Source organism: Xiphophorus hellerii, chromosome 19 (genome assembly GCF_003331165.1).
Source record: "Xiphophorus hellerii strain 12219 chromosome 19, Xiphophorus_hellerii-4.1, whole genome shotgun sequence".
Taxonomy (NCBI): Eukaryota; Metazoa; Chordata; class Actinopteri; order Cyprinodontiformes; family Poeciliidae; genus Xiphophorus; species Xiphophorus hellerii.
The window spans coordinates 8,623,444-8,641,404 of NC_045690.1; the positions used below are offsets into that span (position 1 = coordinate 8,623,444).

The 17,961-nt window shown below is 38.7% G+C and overlaps 2 protein-coding genes across 7 annotated transcripts; both read right to left on the reverse strand.

The window, feature by feature from the left end:
* Window positions 1–441: 441 nt before the first annotated feature.
* srrm1 (serine/arginine repetitive matrix 1) lies at window positions 442–12,861 on the reverse strand. Of its 6 annotated transcripts, none has more exons than XM_032547694.1 (17): window positions 12,736–12,861; window positions 12,052–12,141; window positions 10,915–11,037; window positions 8,203–8,373; window positions 7,858–7,952; window positions 7,140–7,349; window positions 6,855–7,046; window positions 6,646–6,765; window positions 6,321–6,493; window positions 6,116–6,196; window positions 4,345–4,431; window positions 4,008–4,143; window positions 3,795–3,881; window positions 3,243–3,713; window positions 2,953–3,154; window positions 1,375–1,548; window positions 442–1,278 (listed from the first exon to the last, which is right to left on the reverse strand). In XM_032547694.1, the coding sequence occupies exons 1-17, from the start codon at window positions 12,754–12,756 to the stop codon at window positions 1,168–1,170; spliced, it is 2,544 nt and encodes an 847-aa protein (XP_032403585.1). In that variant the 5' UTR covers window positions 12,757–12,861; the 3' UTR covers window positions 442–1,167. The 6 variants fall into 6 exon arrangements, with proteins under 6 accessions (XP_032403585.1, XP_032403584.1, XP_032403583.1 ...); XM_032547693.1 differs by having other exon boundaries at window positions 6,321–6,496; XM_032547692.1 differs by having other exon boundaries at window positions 6,321–6,529.
* Window positions 12,862–13,260: 399 nt separating this feature from the next.
* Window positions 13,261–17,876, reverse strand: tdh2 (L-threonine dehydrogenase 2). The gene is made up of 8 exons (XM_032548126.1): window positions 17,050–17,876; window positions 16,416–16,458; window positions 16,270–16,340; window positions 16,032–16,181; window positions 15,781–15,953; window positions 14,802–14,892; window positions 14,432–14,701; window positions 13,261–13,919 (listed from the first exon to the last, which is right to left on the reverse strand). The coding sequence occupies exons 1-8, from the start codon at window positions 17,240–17,242 to the stop codon at window positions 13,774–13,776; spliced, it is 1,137 nt and encodes a 378-aa protein (XP_032404017.1). The 5' UTR covers window positions 17,243–17,876; the 3' UTR covers window positions 13,261–13,773.
* Between the last annotated feature and the right edge of the window lie 85 nt (window positions 17,877–17,961).

A 17,961-nucleotide genomic window follows, 5' to 3' on the forward strand; every position in this document is an offset into this window, starting at 1 on the left:
GTTTTATGCATTGTTGGCTCAAGCTGTTGTATTATCTTCTTAAGAAGCACTTTGCAATGTTTCTCTTGAAATATGTTATATAGTTTTACTTGCTCACATTTGATCAAAAGTGCGCAAGTAAAAAAAAAAAGAAAAAAAAAAAAGGAAGTGCACTGTGATGACTGCATGGCCACTCCATGAATCCCCCTGCTGGGCACCATGGTTCTGTCAGACTTCTGCTGGGAGATGCTGTGCCTTTTCTTTATTTGGTATCGGATCGATACCAAAATGAACCCAGTCAGTCGTGGCAGAGGGGCGTTTGTACTAAGCCACGTTCAACATCTATGTGCTATAACTTTTCAAAACTTCTGGAGCTGTGCTTTGTTTTACACTTTGCCAGTCATACTTCTTCAGTAGATAAACACGAGTGACAAAATTCAGTTTTAAACAAAAATGTTTACGCTGTGTCTTAAAAAAAATTTAATTCTGAAAGCATGACAGGATGACGAGAGAAAAGGTTACTAAATACAAATCATACACTATAGCAGTCCCACAGAAATTAGCACAGGTCAGGGGCATCAACATAAATTGCATATCAATCAGTTTAGAAAAAAAAATAAAGCATGTTTCACATCAAATTGCTTTCATTTTCAAATAAGACAATTTCAAAGTCAGAATAAAGCAGGTTAAATGATCCAACATCTCAGTTAAGTTAGAATATGAAACAGAATATTTTGTTAAAGCCTCTTCAGCTGCGCATGACGTTGACGCAGCATCCACTGGGAAAAGACATTAGTAACAGTTTCTTATTGTATGGTGTTATTTCCCTACGCTCTTCATATGGTCAGTGGTCCATGCACATCAGAGGTAATCACTGAACATGCAATCGCTTCTTAAATGATCTACTGTACATCGACATATCATTAACCTGCCCAACTCAAACCTATGAAATTAAAAATTTCTCCTGTTTAACAATCTGAAAGTATTGACAACACAAGTTTTACAGTTTAGATAAACTATCTAATGGATCCATTTTTTTTTTTTTTTTAAAAGAAACTCACTTTCCAGAATGTACCAAACCTGTAAAAAGAAACAAGATTCGAGAATCAACAATTTGTACATTCTAAAGCTGAACCTAGGATGATGACAAACACCAAAAGTGAAAGGAAAACTCAAAAGCTTCATATTTCAGGACATCTCTGAAGGAGACGTCTGGGCCTTCCTCATTGAGCGCAGTGCCTTTTCTCGGAGGTGCTTTTCCAGATCGTCCAAGGTGTCATCGACTTCACTCTCCGATTCCTGCATAAAGATTAATACATCTTCTTTCAAATTTAGCAAAAATAATTTTGATATCATGCCCTCATCGGCATAAAAAACTACAAAAGAAACCTTTACCTTTCTTGAATCACCGTCTTCCTCTGCAGGTCGACTCTCCTGGACGTCGCCGGTCACAGCAGCACTGCTTTTCTCCTTCTTATGCTTCTTGTGCTTTTTGTGCTTCTTATCTTTCTTGTGTTTCTTTTCCTTCTTCTTCTTCTTTTTCTTTCCACCACCATCAACATCTGAATTCTGGAAAAACAAATAGATGTTTACGTTATGATTAATGTAAATGTAACCTCGCATACTCCATGGAATTGAACTTTGTCTAAGTCATGAGCTTCTTTTTCTGTCAAATTCTAGTACAGGCGCATCTGAGAAAATTAAAAAGCATCATCAAAATGTGAAATTATTTTAGTATTTAAAAATTGAATTCTTGCACAGAAAATTAGATTTGAAAGACCAAAAAAAAAAAGTCTGATGTAGAAGTGCTGACTAACTGGAAAGTCCTTGTATTGCACAGTTCATGCACTCAGTGCTTGGTCGGGGTTTCTTTTGCATGGAATAATGCATCATTGCAGTGTTGCATGGAGGAAAAACAGCCTCTGGCTCTGCTGACTTCAGGAGGCTCATGTTGCTTTGATGTTACATTTGTCAAAATAAATTATATTTTCATATAAGTGCTACTAAAATTGTAAATTCTTTGCAGAAACAGATTTTTCAACAAAATTGATACAAACTTCGCTAAACAGACACTTTTAGCCATTTGCAAAGGCTCATCCAAACAATCAGTTTAATTGTGAAGTTTAAAAATCCACCAACATGGCGAGTTAATCTGGAGATGACTGATCTGAAGTATTTTGTCTATGAGGTCAAAGGTACAGGAAAATAACCTTCTTATAACTTCTTAAAAGACAAGATCTTGTCTACCTTGTAAGAGGAAAAAAATGTGTATTAGCAGCACAGTAAGCATATTGTTACACATCATAAGTAACAGTTTATATTCTTTTGCTCTTTATTAGAAAGAATCCTGCGACTTCAGAAAAGGTTACTTCAGTGCCTAAAATGATGGAGTATCAAATTTTGTGACAACAGTATTCAATACCGGCCTTCGGTTAATCTACATCACTAACTCTGGTGTCTCATCTTCCTTTTAAGACTTAGTAAACTCTCTATGGGGCTTAATTCAGATCAGAAGGCTCTGAAATCAAGCTCGATGACATCACAGTCATTAAAGAAGGCAAAAGGACTCCAGTTCCTGCTGGAGAATGAAATCAGAATCCTCACAAAACTCAGCAGAGAGAAGCATGAAGCCCTTTAAATATGTTGTTGGTGCAGTTGTGGTTTTGATCAAAGAATTCAGACAAATACCAACAGATGACATGGCTCCTCAAATCAGAACAGACTGTGGAGGATTAACATTTGTCATCAAGCAGCTCAGATTCAGAGCCTCTCAATTTAGTTTTAAGAAATTGATCTCAATACTTCTAAAAACATTTCATTAGCTGTTAATCAAAATGACTAGAAATACACACGTGGCATTTATGATGTTGCATAAAATGCACCTACTCATGTTTCCTTTATTACTTAAATTACTAAAATAAATTAGCTTTGATGATATTCTAATTTATTGAGAAGCAACTGTACTGGACAAACCTTGCTGGGAGACTGACTGCCAGAACCACTGGTAGCCTTTTTGGCCGGGGGAGGAGGAGGTGGAGAACCGCTGGCAGAGCGGGAAGGTGATGGGGAAGCCGAGGCCGGAGCTGGGGCCGGACGTTTCTGAGCTGCCGGTTGAGGGGAAAGCGATTGGGATCGGGACGAAGCTCTTCTTATAGGCTTCGGACTGGGGGAGATTCTATCAACAAAAAAAAAAGACATTTAGAGGCTAAATATTCAAAAGCAACATTAAATCTGCATCTGATGAAAACTTGTTCTAAAGTCACCTTTTACGCGGCTCTGGGGTACGAGACACCCTACGGATGAGCTTACTGCTGTGTGGAGGGGACTGCTGTCTTCGCTGGGCGGAGGGGGACGTGCTGGACGAATCAAAGCGTCTCTGGGGACTAGTGGACCGCCGAACAGGGCGACCTCGGTTAGCGGGGGAGGGGGAGAGGCGTCTAGCTGGCATGACAGGGGATCGGGTGTCCCTGTTCGGCCTAGCAGACGGCGGGCTCCTTCTATGTCTCGGGGGAGACGAAGAGGAAGGAGGCGAGCGTCTCCGCTGAGCGGGAGAGCTTCTACGTTTAGGTGACCTGGAGGAGCGTCGCTTAGGGCCTGGAGAAAAGCGCTTCATTGGAGAACTGGACAGCTTCCTCTTCTGCGGAGGCAAAGGTGAGGGGCTGTAGCGGCGCTGGATAGGGGGAGAATATCGTCTGGGGGACAGAGAGCGACGACGGGGAGGAGGGGAAGGAGACCTGGGAAGAAAGGCATTTATAAAGCAAACCAGTTTTTCAAATATTAAATGATAATGTTCTTCATCAGTAGCAAGATTATACCTGCGTCTGGGAGGGGAGGGAGATCTACGACGTCGAGGGGGAGAAGGAGAGCGACGTCTGCGTCCAGGAGATGGAGAACGTCTCCTCCTGAAGGTACAAGTGTCAAACAATTGTTTTTTTGTTTTTTACTTCACATTAGGAAAAATATGAAAATTATATGCAGAACAAATCACTATCAAATAATCTAGCTGATTAAAAATCAAGTTGTCCGACCTTGGGGAGGGATCTCTATGTCGCCTACGAGGTGAAGGCGTACGGCTGCGTTTCCTCCTTACTTCACCGTTTCTGGCGCCTGGCCCTGGTGCTGACCTCTTAGGTCCTTCATCTTCTGAGGAGGAAGATCCTGAATCTGAAACAAAGAAAACAAAAATCTAACTTTTTTTTTTCTTATGGCTTTACGCTTTGCTGAAAAGACAAGAACAACACCAAGGTTGGGACAAGGACACAGCTTCTAAAGTCCATGAGACGATGGAGGCAAGATGACAGAAGGAGACTCGGTTAGAAAGAAGGGTGAAAAAAATAACGTGGAAAAACAAAAACGCTTCTTAACCTGAAGAGGACTGTTGATTCTGCCTGCGATACTGACGTCGCTGCTGCACCGAATCTGCTGTTGCCCCTTTTTCATTTTTATCCTCCTCTGAAATGTAAAGCATTGAGCGTCTGATCAGTGTGAGCAAGGCCATGAACAGAGTGCCAAGGAAGAGTTACAGAAAGTACTTAACAGCGTTTACAGTTGGCTTTGTCAGAATATGGTGCAATACAACAACATGGGGGGTGCTGCACTCCTTTATGGAGTTATACCGTATGACTGGTTCTATTTTTGTTCAATAAACTGACTTTGTCACTGCTTTGCAAAAGTGTTTATACTCCTTGACCTTTTCCCCATTTTGACACACTACAACCAAAAACTACAAGAGATTTTATGACAAATATAAGTTAGTTAAGAATTGTAAAGTGGAAATCTTAAACAGATTTTTTTCAGCAGTCTTGAATCTCTGCATGTCCTTCAGAATTACCAAGGGCTAGGAAGGCATTTTGGATCATTTATTGCCAGTGACCATTTTTAATTTCTTATGATAGGAATCTGGATTTTTTTTTTTATATATAAAAATAAATTTAAACTGAAGATTTTTACAATTTTCTCCATGAGAGCATTCAATGAAAAATTAAAGGTCCATATTGCCCACCACTTCTCTCACTGTCTTAAAGCTGGGCCATAATTTCCATGTTCCGATTATGAATTAATAGTGCTTTATGAGATGCTCAGAGCTTGGAATATTATTTTATAATCTAACTCAATTTTAAATTTCTACATCTAAAAAGAGATAAAATATCACACTTGTGTAGTCTATTTAGACGTAAACAAGAATGAGTAAAGAAGAGGGCTGAATATTAATTCACACTAAACTTTTTATATCTATAATTATAAAAATTGAAGACCATGAATCATTATTTTTTTTCTTTACAATACTGCACTGCTCTGTATTTGTGTATCCCAACCAAAAAAAGAAAGAAAAAAAAAAAAACAGAAAATTGTGGTTGCAAAATAAGAAAAAGGTCAAGATGTATTAAACTTCGACACATTTCTGTACACTCGCAACAAAACTTGGATCAAGTAAGCAAATTAAAACTTCACAAAAATATTCTCAAGTAAAGCTTTACTAAACCTTCTGCTATATATTTGCTATTTTTGGACCTAAATTTTCTCTGATACCTGGACAGTTTCTTTGGTGTGACAATTGTCATTTATGTTCTCTACTGATGACCATTTGATACTTTATACAGCATTTTCACAACTCACCTTTGCAAACAGTATTAGTGTACATTTTCATGATTTAGTACTGAAGTAAACAGCAGTAGTGGTGTACATTAAATCATGGTAACATAGCATGTTTGCCATTTTTAGACAAATAGTATTTTTTTCCCCACAAAACTGATTCCAGTGCTAAACTGGTGCCAGTGATAACTCAGTACCAGTATTTTTGTTAGAAGCTGGAGGTGTGGACATAGAAACCAAGAACCAATCCAATGTTTTAGCACCATTTTTTTGGAACCAATATTAAATTTAGCATTCACTCTAATTTAAGATAATAAAAAAAAAAACACTGGGCTTCAATAGAAATAAAAAAAATATTCATAAATTACAGAATATGTTTGTAGGAACACTTGTTTAGTGGAACTGTCAGAAGATCAGCAATTTACTATATGGACATGTAAAAAAAATAAACTCAATGGCTTTCCACACCAGTCCTTTTTTAAAAACCCATTTAAAGTCCAGGGCTGGTCGTTGTATTTTTTTCTTTAAGACGACAAACTCTTACCTGACTCAGACCCCTCAGAGGTTCTGGCCTTTACAAAATCAGGTGGAGAATCTCCCCTTCCTCCAGGTTTTCGCTTTACACCTAAAAGTGACAGATTCAAAACTCAACATGCATTCACTGTAACTGAAACCTGAAGATCTGTGGGTGAAATATTCTGACTGTAGTAAAAAAGTTTGCTCAGCAGAACGAGAGGTGAAGGTCTTACCTGATGATCTTGCCGGGGAAGCGGAGCCCCGGCCTCTCCTGGCTCGAGGAGACGGCGAGCGTTTGTCCTTCCCAACGGGGCTTACAGAAGCGCCAGGACGAAGGAGCTGTTTCCGGGGCGGCGTGGTAGATATTCTCTTCACAGGTTTCTTAGGTGAACGTGACCCTGAGGAGCTGCTACCAGAAGATGAAGCAGAACGGGAACGCCTCCTAAAATTTACATATTTCCAGTAATTTAGGCAAACCTAATCAAATGAAATCAAATCTAATTAAGTTAATCTTCGGGGACTTTAAATATCTGATGCTTCTGTGAAGGTGTGACTGACCTGCGAACAGGAGACCGCCGGTGTCTGTGCCTTGAGCCGGTGGGGCCCCGTCTAGGGGGACTCCTCCGACGGGGAGACATTCTCCTTCTGGGACTTTGTCTTCTACGAGGGGAGTAAGATCTGATATAGAGATAGAGAGAACAGAATTTTATTACATGTTTTATACATTTGTTTCTGTGATATTTTTGCAAAAAAAGAGAAAGCATCACCTAGACCTGGAGCGTCGCCTGCGAGAACGAGAGTGAGAACGTGAGCGAGAGCGGTGGTGGGGTCTTTCCCTCCTCGTTTCCTTTTCTCTTTCACGAGACCTCGGTCTTTCCTCTTTTTTGAGGGATTTCTCTGGGGACGGTTCTTTGACTTCGGCCACAGAGTCTGCTTTAACTGACTCTACAACTGTGTCACTATAAAAAAAAAAAGGACAAATGAATCAATACATTTTAAGTATGCAAGAAGAAAGAAGCAAAATCTAGTGGTCACAGAACAGAGAGTTTTACATTAACCCAGTAGACGAAGCTTCGTGGATAACGGTATCTGGCAGGCCTGTTCCTGACGTGTCTGGCTCCTCAGGCTGCTGTGACGTTTTAGTGTTGGACTGCATCAGAGGTGGAGGAGGGGAGTCTCCAACAACTGGGCTGGGTTTGCGCACTGGGGATCGCGACGGACTACGCTTCCTTTCACGCTTCCCTGGAGACCTTGTCTTCCACCTGATCAGACACGCAGCAACGTTAGCTTCGATACAGAGACAAATCCACATGTTTAATAGGGGATTAAATTTTGTTTAACTTAAGGAAAAGCATCCTTAAGTTGTCTACAGCTTTTGACATCAACTTTCCTGTTTTTCTGACATCGCAATCCTTAAAATCACTTTTCAAAGAACTTGTAACTAAATATGTATATTTTATGTTTACTATGTTTATTATGTTTTGTTTACTAAAGGTATATTTTAGGTCATTGCAAACCTAAAATATACCTGTCAGGGACTAAAATTTAAGACCCCAAACGCAGAGTAAAAGTGGAAATCTTTGATTTGAAAGAGGCAAATAAAAAGCTCTGTGGTATGCTGATCAGAGTACAATATTGTCACTTAACTGCTTTCGAGATGAGCAAAGATGATAAATTCAGATAACTTTCATTACAACAACAAAAAATAATGTCTGCAAATTCACACACAAAGCAAAAGTAGCCCAAAGAAGCAAAAGAGAAAACGCATACCTTCTTGGGCTCTTTGATCGAGTCCTTTCTCTTGTGTCCTTGTCCTTCTTATCCTGGTCAACCTTTTTCAAGGAAGCAAGCTTCTCCTGTTCAATCTGCCAGATATGAATCGCATGTAAAATGATCTTACAATAGGAAATTTATAAGATTTTTAATAATATTATCAGTGTAAAATACTGAGGTAAACTGGATCACCTCAGTCCAGATTTCTACAGGAATGTTTTAACCAGAAAAAACAACAACATAAAACTTAAAAAAAAGAACTAGTTTTACTATTTATTTATTTATTTATTCAAATTTGAGATTCCCCACAACCCCAAGCTGTTCTGTTGTGAAGATAATCACCTGTCTCTGTCGGATTTCTTCTTTCTTCTGCTCCAGAAAAGCAGAGGGGATGCCAGCGATGTTCTCCTGCGCGCTCAGCAGCAGGGGCCAAAGGTCCCTCATGAACTCCCGGGCGTTCTTCCCATTCAGGAACCCCGTCAGGTTGATCTGCATCATCTTGCTATCAGGGTGCTGCAACACAAACATGAAGGGGAGAGAGAAACAAATATGGCCATTTAAATAATTGAAAAGAAAACATCTAGAGGGAGGCAGGGCCCCAGAAATGGGGTGACCTACCTTCTAACCCTGTCTAAGCTAATCCTGAGCTATAATTAGCCTTATCAAAAACATGTACAGCTCTGAAAGCAAAACTTAACATCTCAGGGTTTCACTATTAGAATTGTACACAAAAAAACTAATAGATTAACTCATACTGTATTGTACTCAATCTCTTGGGACTGACAATGTGAGTTAGCTGAGGGGAGACATATCTAGTAATAAAAATGCATGCAAAAAATGTTTTAAAATTCTAGTTACATCCCAGTAAACCCTAGCAATCTTTTGAGAGATTATTTGCATTTCTCAGAGCTAGCCCGCTACTTTTCATCCCTGTGCCACTAACCACCCCCAGTTCTTCCAGTCTCCCCACAGTCTATAGTTCTGAGGTTAAACAAGTAAGCACAATACAGAGTGCATCAAAACCCAACACAGCAAGTACAGTTCCGGTGTCTTCAGTGAGTCCCGTGGGATCAGTGGGCACGGAGCTCCATTGGCTGGCTTCCGCCTCCCTACTGCTTGAGACTCAACCACCTTGAGCATAATGTTATATCATTTATCTAAATTGCAAGAGACGAACAAGCAATAATGAGTACACAGTTACACAAAAAAATATATTTTTATTCAAACTAGATAAAATTGAGACATATCATAATCTCAACTCTATTACAGTACAATTTCTTTCCACAATGCAAAAGTAATTGTTTTACAGTTAGCTTTTAACACAACCCCTGCAAATAAAAAACTAAGGCAAGCTAAAATTTAAAGTAGAACATTAGCTAAAACCTATGTTGCTGTCAAAACAAACATCATGTGAAATAAATGCCTAAGAATTTGAACACAATAGAAAAATCAAGGTCCTAACCAAGGCCAGTATCCATAGATGCTTGCAAAGGGTATCCCATGGGTTAATAAAATATTATCTAGGATTTTTTTATTTAATGACTTGAGTTTCTGCTTCACACTGGCCTTCTATTACTAAAAACAAATGTGTGTGTAATCATAACCAGTCAATAGTAGACATCACAAGAGGCTTGTGTATTATACGAAAAAAAAACAAACCTTGTCTGTTTTATTTCCTTGTTTTACACAAAAAACGTACGAGGGGAAAAAAGGCGATAGCTTATTCTGACAGGAGTGCAAATCAAGTTATTTCAGACTAAACTTCTTAGACTAAAGTTTGTTATGGAACAGATAAACAGTGTTTAATGAATGTGTGCATTGATAAGATGATATGTAGCTGAAAAGTATTGTTTCTAGTAGTTAAAACAGTTTTTTTTGCTGACCTCCAGTGGTTGAAGTTATCAACTTACAAAATGTAAAACTTGTTCCTTGTATCTATAAACAAGGAGAGTTTTGGGATTTAAAGATGTGCAATAAAAAGTTAATTAAAAAAGAGAAACTGATCAATAAAAATCAAGAACGTAAAAAAAGGGAAACAAGTAAACTTGAATAGGCAGTTAAGGTTTTAGTAAAAATTTGAGCTAGAAAAAATTTAAGGCACCAGTTTGTGATTGGTTACTATGGCCTTTACATACCATTACAAACAGTTTCACTTTCAGTTTTTCTCCAATTAATGACTAAGGTGAGAAGATTTGTTTTTTTTCCTTCCTTAATAGCATTGTTTATTAGTTTTTAACAAATTATGGCTACTGATAGTGATCCCTACTGGCCCTCGCAACACTGCTTCACTCTTTATTTAGCAACTTTTAGAAGCCTATGTTCTTTTTCACAATTAGATGGAAACAAAGCTACGACAGGGTGTAGAGCAACTTCAGACCCCACCCTAAAAAGCTAAAGGTGAAACTTGCAATCAGGGGGGTCAGTGAGACAATACTTTTCAGTTTTGGATTTGATAAGTAAAGTAATAAATATTAATTATACCAAGAAACAAGCTACAGATTTTTTTTTTTTTTTTTTTTTACCTTACTCTGTATTATCTTTAATCATCTGCAACATTGTTAAATATAAACTTAGCAGCCTAATTGTAAACTATATATACATACGGACAGTATGATTATGGTACTGTTCAGTTTTGTCTTTCACTGGCATGATATGGATGATCCCTATATACAACTCACCTCAAAACACACACTGCACCATGAAGGGAGAGTTGGGCTCAGAGACTTTGGGCTCAGGAGAGAGCTAATTAGATGTTGGTGCTATACTTCTGATGCAAGGTATAACATCCATATTGGTTCAGGCCTTTTAAATCATAAATCACATCATCATTAGAAGACTGCTGAATAAAGGCATGTTGTCACAAAACAGCAAAACATGGAAATTTAACACAAGTCAGATTTAAACCAATTTTTACTTTACCCATTCAATTTCAGTGTCACTAGGATCTGTAAATATTTGTTCATGTCCCTTCTTACTGGCTTAACAATACCCTCAAATTAACAACAGTTCTTTCAATAAGAAAACAACAACAAAACATTAAGACAATGACTTTACCTTCTCTTCAAGTTGGTTGAATATGAACTCTATGACCACATCATCCTCAAATCCCAGAATCTCAGTCACACGTTGAGTGATCCATGGTTTGATGACTTCTAGGTTCACTTTGGTCATGTCCACCTACGGAAAGAACAAGCAACAGTTGTGGAAATGTAAACATACAGAAAATATGTTAATAAAATATATAAATACTATAAAAGTAAGAAAAAAACTTATGTCAGCATACATATTTTTCAACAATAAGGTGAATGGCTCACTCTGCACTACACTAAATAAGTAATTTGAACCAATGTTCAAGTGAATGTAAGCATAACAGATAAATTCAGCTGATGTCCAAATGGCTGCCTTTAGCATGCAGCCAGGACATCTCTACACATGTTAGAAAATTCAACTTGGAGAGATTCCATTGATGATTAGGGATTTTTCCAAAAACTACACACGCTGCATTCAAGTACAGCTGGGACACTAGGTTGTCCCAGCTGAAATATTAACTTCAAAGTAGGGCTGGGAGATATGGCTGAAAAACCCATGATACAAGTGTTTCACATCAGTCGACATCAATAATTGTTGATTTATTCAGTTTTTAATCCACACCGTGTTTTTTTTTTTTTATAAGCAGTTATGAGGCATAGTGGTGAAACCTGAAACTGCTGCTGCAAGTTACTGTACCAAAAAAGAACATACAATATATTCACAAAAATATAAAAGATTTGTATGTTTTCTTTATCTCCGGGAGTCTTTAAATTACCTAAAAATTAAGAGGTGAAAAATGGTTTGTTATCTGCACAATTTGGAAGTAGGAACAAACAAAATGGCAACATTATGTACAAAATTTGAGGTATTATTTCAACCAAATTGACTCAACAGCATCACAAGCTTTTATTTACAAGCTTAAGATTAAATGCCTTTAGTAATCTACGTTAATATGATGTCCTGAAATGATACATGTACTAATATATAATAGAACCTTATGCATACTGGACAAGGAAGTCCAGTATACGTGTTTCCAGAAGTAACCTCGGTTTAATAATTTTCATGTAACCAATACTTGAGAAATGTTAATGCAACAAGTTCGTGTTTTAGAATATAAACACCTATGTTAATAATAAAGCTCGTTGTCAGATAATAGCCCACCTTCTTGTCGAGACATTCTGCAAATTTCAGCTGCTTCAGCAATTTCTTTTGCTTGTTGCTGAAACGGTTGTCTTGCTCCGCACTCGTGCCCTAAAATAATAGAACAAAAACAGGCAAACATTTTTCAGTCAATCTGGGTCACACCTGATGATCAGTTGCTAAGTCACCAACAGGAAGATAATGGTTTCGTAGTAGTCGCCACATTAAAAGCAAGATAGGAACATTTGGGAACATTAATAAGCAATAAGTCTACAAACCCGTGTGTAACATTTCTAATTAACATCGGCGCAAACGTGTTAGCGAATAGCTCTCGAAACATTAGCGACGCACCGGCCAGGCGCCATCTTAAGCCAAGGTCTGGTCTAATTCCTGCAATATTACCTACAAATAACCTAAAAACATTTTAAACCGGCAAAGTAACATTTAATGATGGAGTATTATAATAAACATTTGTTATATAAACGCTAATTCATTCCTGAGACGCCTCAGTTCAAAGAAAACCCATAACGAAATCCCGAATTATTTGACATCAGTTGATAGACGAAGCCACGACCGCACTGCTTCTAACAGTATGGCCTCCTACCTAAACACACACGCTAGATTCACGACAAAGATCAACGATATATGAACATGCAACCAACCAAACCGGCGATAACGCATTAACTATTTGCTTAAAGCACTTACGCGGAAAAATCCCGCGTCCATTTTTGTTGAAATATGATTGTTTCAGGCGCAGTGGAGAAGGACGTGCGTCGGCCCGGTTAAACTCTTGAGTGGGAAGACGGATGAAACGTGCGTCCCATGAGGAAGGAACCGGTACTGCAGCTCGAGGAGTAGTTCCTATTCTGTCTAATGGTTATGGAGAGCGAAAGTTACAAAAGCAAATTTATATAAATTCACACTCTTTACTATGAGTATCGTTTCACATTAAGACAACAAGAATCTAAGATTAGAGCCAGATCACATAGCACCTTCGTGGGACCTTTTGTAAATATTTATATATAAATAAGTGATCACAAACACACTTTCCAGACTTTAAAACGTGGTAGTGGTAGCATAATAATGTGGGGATATTATGCTATGCTATGGTAACTGTTCAGCGTACACCACATTTCCATGCACTATTCTCCAAAGTGATTAAAGGTTGATGATGGTCATTAAAAGCACAACTCTGGCAAAAAAATCAAATAAATAAATGACGACCTCCTGTCAGATTCTACATCAAGTAGCTTTATTTTTGATTTCATAAAAGAGTGTTTTAAAGGCAGCCAGAATGAACAATGTGGTAAGCAGTCCAGAGTTAGGTGAGCGGCCATACCAGAATATTCTGGCAAACAACAGTTTTGTAAATCTAAAGGTTGCCTCTGGTCTATTGTAAAAAAATATACTGTAATAGAATATTATGTTGTTGCATGCGGGAAACGTAACATTTAGAGATCTCTGTTCCTTAAAAAAGCAATGTGTAGTTTTTTTCTGTAATTTATGCAACTTTCTGATGTATAAAGTGATGCTTATGACAAGACAAAAAACAAATGTGAAAAAGCTTCAACAGTGTATGATTTCCTGAAGTAGACTGAGCAAGTTTCACTATAAACTAAAAGGTTCTGATTAAAAGAGTTCACTGATGCTCTGTCGCAGTGAAGTAAAAGAAAGTTGTTGATAAATGCAAGTTGAAAAAGCCAGTGGTGAAGTATTTGTCTATCAGCTGCCAAAAAGGAACTGCTAGCTGACAGGAAATCCCTCTCTGGTCCTCTTGTCTCTGACGCAGCGCAGCATGTCTTTCACCAACTCCTCGAGCCCGAAGGCTGGTGCCCAGCCCCAATCCCTCCTGGCGTTGGAGTCGTCAAATCTCACAGGCCAGCTGTCAGCTGAAAAGTTACACAAAATCATTTCATCAGTAAGAATATGTTAGCAGTAGGAGTTCACTCTTTTTAACTTCACAGAGCTTCAGCGAAGGTGTAAATACAATTAAGTGCTATTTGGGACTGAAAAACCTGTTGGTTCAGAAACTGTCACACTAGTTAACACATCACCTGGAATGCAAGAAATAATGTAACCTTCTGGCTTTGTTTCTCTTATTTCATAGCAGATCATGTGTGATGGAGCTGTTGGTGCCATTAACTTTGTGCACTTTCCAGCATTTGGCATTGTGGTTCTGTTGGAGTTTTCTTTTATGCTTCCTCAGGATTAGGACCTGTTAATTCCTGGAAATGGCATTTGTCGTGACACATGTTGCGATTCACTTAATATAGCTTGTCAAAAAAAAATTGAATCAACACATCAATGAGTTACTCAAATTACTTTTTGTCTGCAATATAAATACAAAACTGCCGGTGTTTATGTTACATTATGTTTGCAAAGCAGTAAAAAGAAATCATACCAATTGTTTGGCGCACTGAGTCTGGATTGTAGGTGACCTTAAGGTGTGGGAGATGCTTGCGAATTTCTTGGGCCACCTCCTCCGGTGTGAAGCTCATGGCGGCTATGTTGTAAGTGCGCAGAGACAGCTGGCACTCTGGAGTTTGCATAAACTCTACCGTGGCACGGTGGCAGTCAGAGATATGCATCATGGGAAGACGGGTGTCAGGTCGCAAGTAGCACTCATGGTGACCTGTGCTGAGAGCATCGTGGAAGATCTGAACTGCATAGTCTGTAATAACATAAGGCCAAAGATTTTAGTCAATCACATCTAGCTTATCGCCGTGGAACTGCGCTTCTTGTGAGGTGACATTTTATGAGGTGAGTAATACCTGTTGTTCCTCCACCAGGAGGAGTGTTGACTGATATCACACCAGGGTAACGCAGGCAGCGAAAGTCCAAGCCATATTTATGATGGAGATACTTGAGAAAAATAATGCGTTAGTGGGTTTTTAGCGGGTTGTACAAGTGTTCAGACGCCCTGAACGCTTCCACCTTTTGTTGCAATACAGCCAAAAACTCCAATCTTACTGGAATCTCAAGTGATAGATCACCACAAAGTAGTGCATAAGAAAATTATTTGCAATGTAAAAAATTGTAAACCATCCTGTTACCTAAAACATTTTGAAAAGTGTGGCATACATTTGTATTCTGTCTTCTTGTATCAATACCTTTTAGAACCACTCCATTCTGCAATTGCAGTTGTAAATCTTTAGAGATTTCTGTCTACCAGTTTCATCTAGAAACAAAAATTTTTGCGTAACACTTTCCATTTATAGATGATGGACTGAACAAAGCTCCATGATATATCTGAAGCTTTAGATTTTGTTTAATAATCTAACCTTGCTTTAAACATCTCAATAACCTCATCCTCTATGTGTCTGCTAAGTTCGTTGATCGTCATGACACTGTTTGTTCGTTAAACCTTCACAAACATCTGTTTCTACACTGATATTAAATTACATAACTTATTTAAAAGTTAGGTGACTAAAGGCAATTGGTTGCACTCAATTTTATTTGGGGGTTTCAAAATAAAATGGTCTGAATACAAATGCACAGCATCGGTTTAAAATTTTTATTAGCGAAACTCTTTTACACTATTACATAATTTTCTTTCCATGTCATGGTGATGCACTACTTTTTGTTGGTGTTTCACAAAAACATTAGCATTTGTGCTTGTAACGTGAGAAAATGTGAAAACGTTGTATCAGCATAAATGCTTATGCAAGACTCTGTATTGCATAAGCAATACAGAGTCTTGCATAAATTGAACAATGCAGTTCAATTTATGCCTATGTTTTTAAACCTTACCTCCCCCATCAGTTCGCCATGCACTTTAGAGACACCATAGATGGTTCTAGGACGCTGTACACAGAGGTCAGGGGCGGGGTCACGGGGAGAAGAAGGACCGAATGCCCCAATGGTACTGGGGACAAAGAGGCGAAGGCAGTTCTCCAAGGCCAGATCCAGAACGTTGTGTAGACCTGGAAGGGGCAACAGAAACTCAGACATGGGTAGCTTATAACCTGGAGAGATGGAAAACCACGGACATCAAAACAGACCTGTGATGTTAATTTTTCGTGCTAATGCTACGTTAGCCTCACCCACAGCGCTAAGCAAAGCGCTGTAGTGAACCAGCCAAGTAACGCGATTATTTATGATCAGTTCTCTGAGGTGCTTGTAGTCCAGCACATCGGCATACACAAACGGCCCTAAAAATAATCAGAAAGTGGAAACTAAAAAACATGTTAAGGATAAAACATATCAGAAAAAGGGGAAAACCAAATTATGTTTCCTTACCACTGGTGTAAACATGAGAAGGGGGCTTCTTGATGTCAGACAAGATCACTCTCTCTGGCCCATACTGGTTCCTGGACATTATTACACTTCTAATGAAATTTCAAACATTTTAATTTTGAGATACAAAAAGTTTGTGCAGAACTTACCTAAGCATTTGAGCAAGCCCCACTCCCAGTTGCCCCAAACCACCTGCAGAAAGAAATATTTGTATATTTAAAAAAAAGTCTGGACATATATGTCTAAACATATAGAGATATTGGTACATCAATAGTCAGTTGGCTGTGACTGCATTTAGAAGATACACAAGAATGGATGGCACAAAAGAGTTTTGTTTGTCCCAAGGCTTTGTTACAGAACAAAAAGTCACCCAAGCCTACTATTCTCCTCCCTTTCATCTCACAAACACTGTCTGTTTCCACTCTTTTGTGATGAGTCAAAACAGGGTCCTGCTGCAAGCGCAGATTGAAAACAAAGTCCACATGTCTCTCGTGTTCTGCTTTTGACAACAATCACTCAACAACACCAGCCCTTCATCCTTAAACTGCAACATTTCTTCACATGTGACTGCTTGAATTTGCTTAGAAAAGATCTTGGGAATTATTCATTTTACTTCACCCACTAGATGCTCATCACCACAGCTCTCTGCTCTTATTGTAACAACTCGTGTCCAACAACAGAAAACAGTGGAATGGTGTATTAATCATATTTAAATTCAGAGATGTTCAATGTCCACCAGATATAAATAATTCTGAGCAAATAAAGGCTGGAAATCGTCTTCACCTGTGATGAGCACACGTGGGTTTTCCTGAGGTGTATCAGCATTGCAGGACTCCTGACTGTTCCACCTAGTCATCTTTCTAGGCCAAGAGCTGAAGCTGCGACTGGGTCGATTCTGTGCCCTGCTGAGGCAGCCTCGGCACAGCAGGCCCAGCAACGCAGTGGTGGGCATACACACCTGAAGGCCAGGCTGCATGTCCAGTAGCAGTCCTTAGGAAAGTTAACATACCAAAAGGGGTTAAATTCATTACTATGATGATCATAGTTAAGTTATTTACACATCAGAAACAGAAGACAGAAATTACCTTTATGCAGATAAACTCAGAAATCCCCGACAAGTGACTTTTGATTTCAAAATCAGCTGATGCAACTCAGTAAATCCACAACAGTTCCTCACAACAAAACTAGAAATCGAAAGATTGCAAGACTGCATTTGTGTGTTCTAGAATTTCATTTTTAAATCTCCTAGTAACCACTGGGTAAACATGCAGGTGTGGAGAGACATGCTGGGCGATGTGGTTCTGGCCTACCTTTGTGTAATCACAGTGGCCTGTGCCTCCCGACTGCACTGGACTACAGTCTCCAGCCTACACAGCTCCGTGTGGACAAACATGCTGACTTGCTGCGCACAGGGATTTGCATTGTGAAGACTGTTTAGCTGAGCTTAACAGGACTGCGAGGTGTGTCTCTCATATATCCTTCTACTATGTAATGTGTGTGGTTATATATCATTTTTATGAATGAACTGTGATAACCTCACTTACGTTTCTCCCCCTATTTTTATATTTGTCTTTAAGAAAAGTGCAATAAATGTATTATTATTTATTATGCGTGTTTCCAACTGGCTCTTCATGTTCACCTAACTTCATAACATAAATTTAGAAAAGTTTTATTAAGGCGTAGAAGAACTCTAAA

Excerpts from the sequence above, each read along its gene's own strand:
- srrm1 (XM_032547692.1), bottom strand. The coding sequence starts at position 12,756 with ATGGACGCGGGATTTTTCCGC. Across the intron at positions 7,350-7,857 it reads CGATCAAAGAGCCCAAGAAG|GTGGAAGACAAGGTCTCCAG; the intron begins GTATGCGTTTTC and ends GTGTCTGATCAG. Across the intron at positions 1,279-1,374 it reads AAGACGGTGATTCAAGAAAG|GAATCGGAGAGTGAAGTCGA; the intron begins GTAAAGGTTTCT and ends ATCTTTATGCAG.
- tdh2 (XM_032548126.1), bottom strand. The coding sequence starts at position 17,242 with ATGCAGCCTGGCCTTCAGGTGTGTATGCCCACCACTGCGTTGCTGGGC. Across the intron at positions 14,893-15,780 it reads ATGGCGAACTGATGGGGGAG|TATCTCCATCATAAATATGG; the intron begins GTAAGGTTTAAA and ends ATTTTTCTCAAG. Across the intron at positions 13,920-14,431 it reads CTCAGTGCGCCAAACAATTG|CTGACAGCTGGCCTGTGAGA; the intron begins GTATGATTTCTT and ends GTAACTTTTCAG.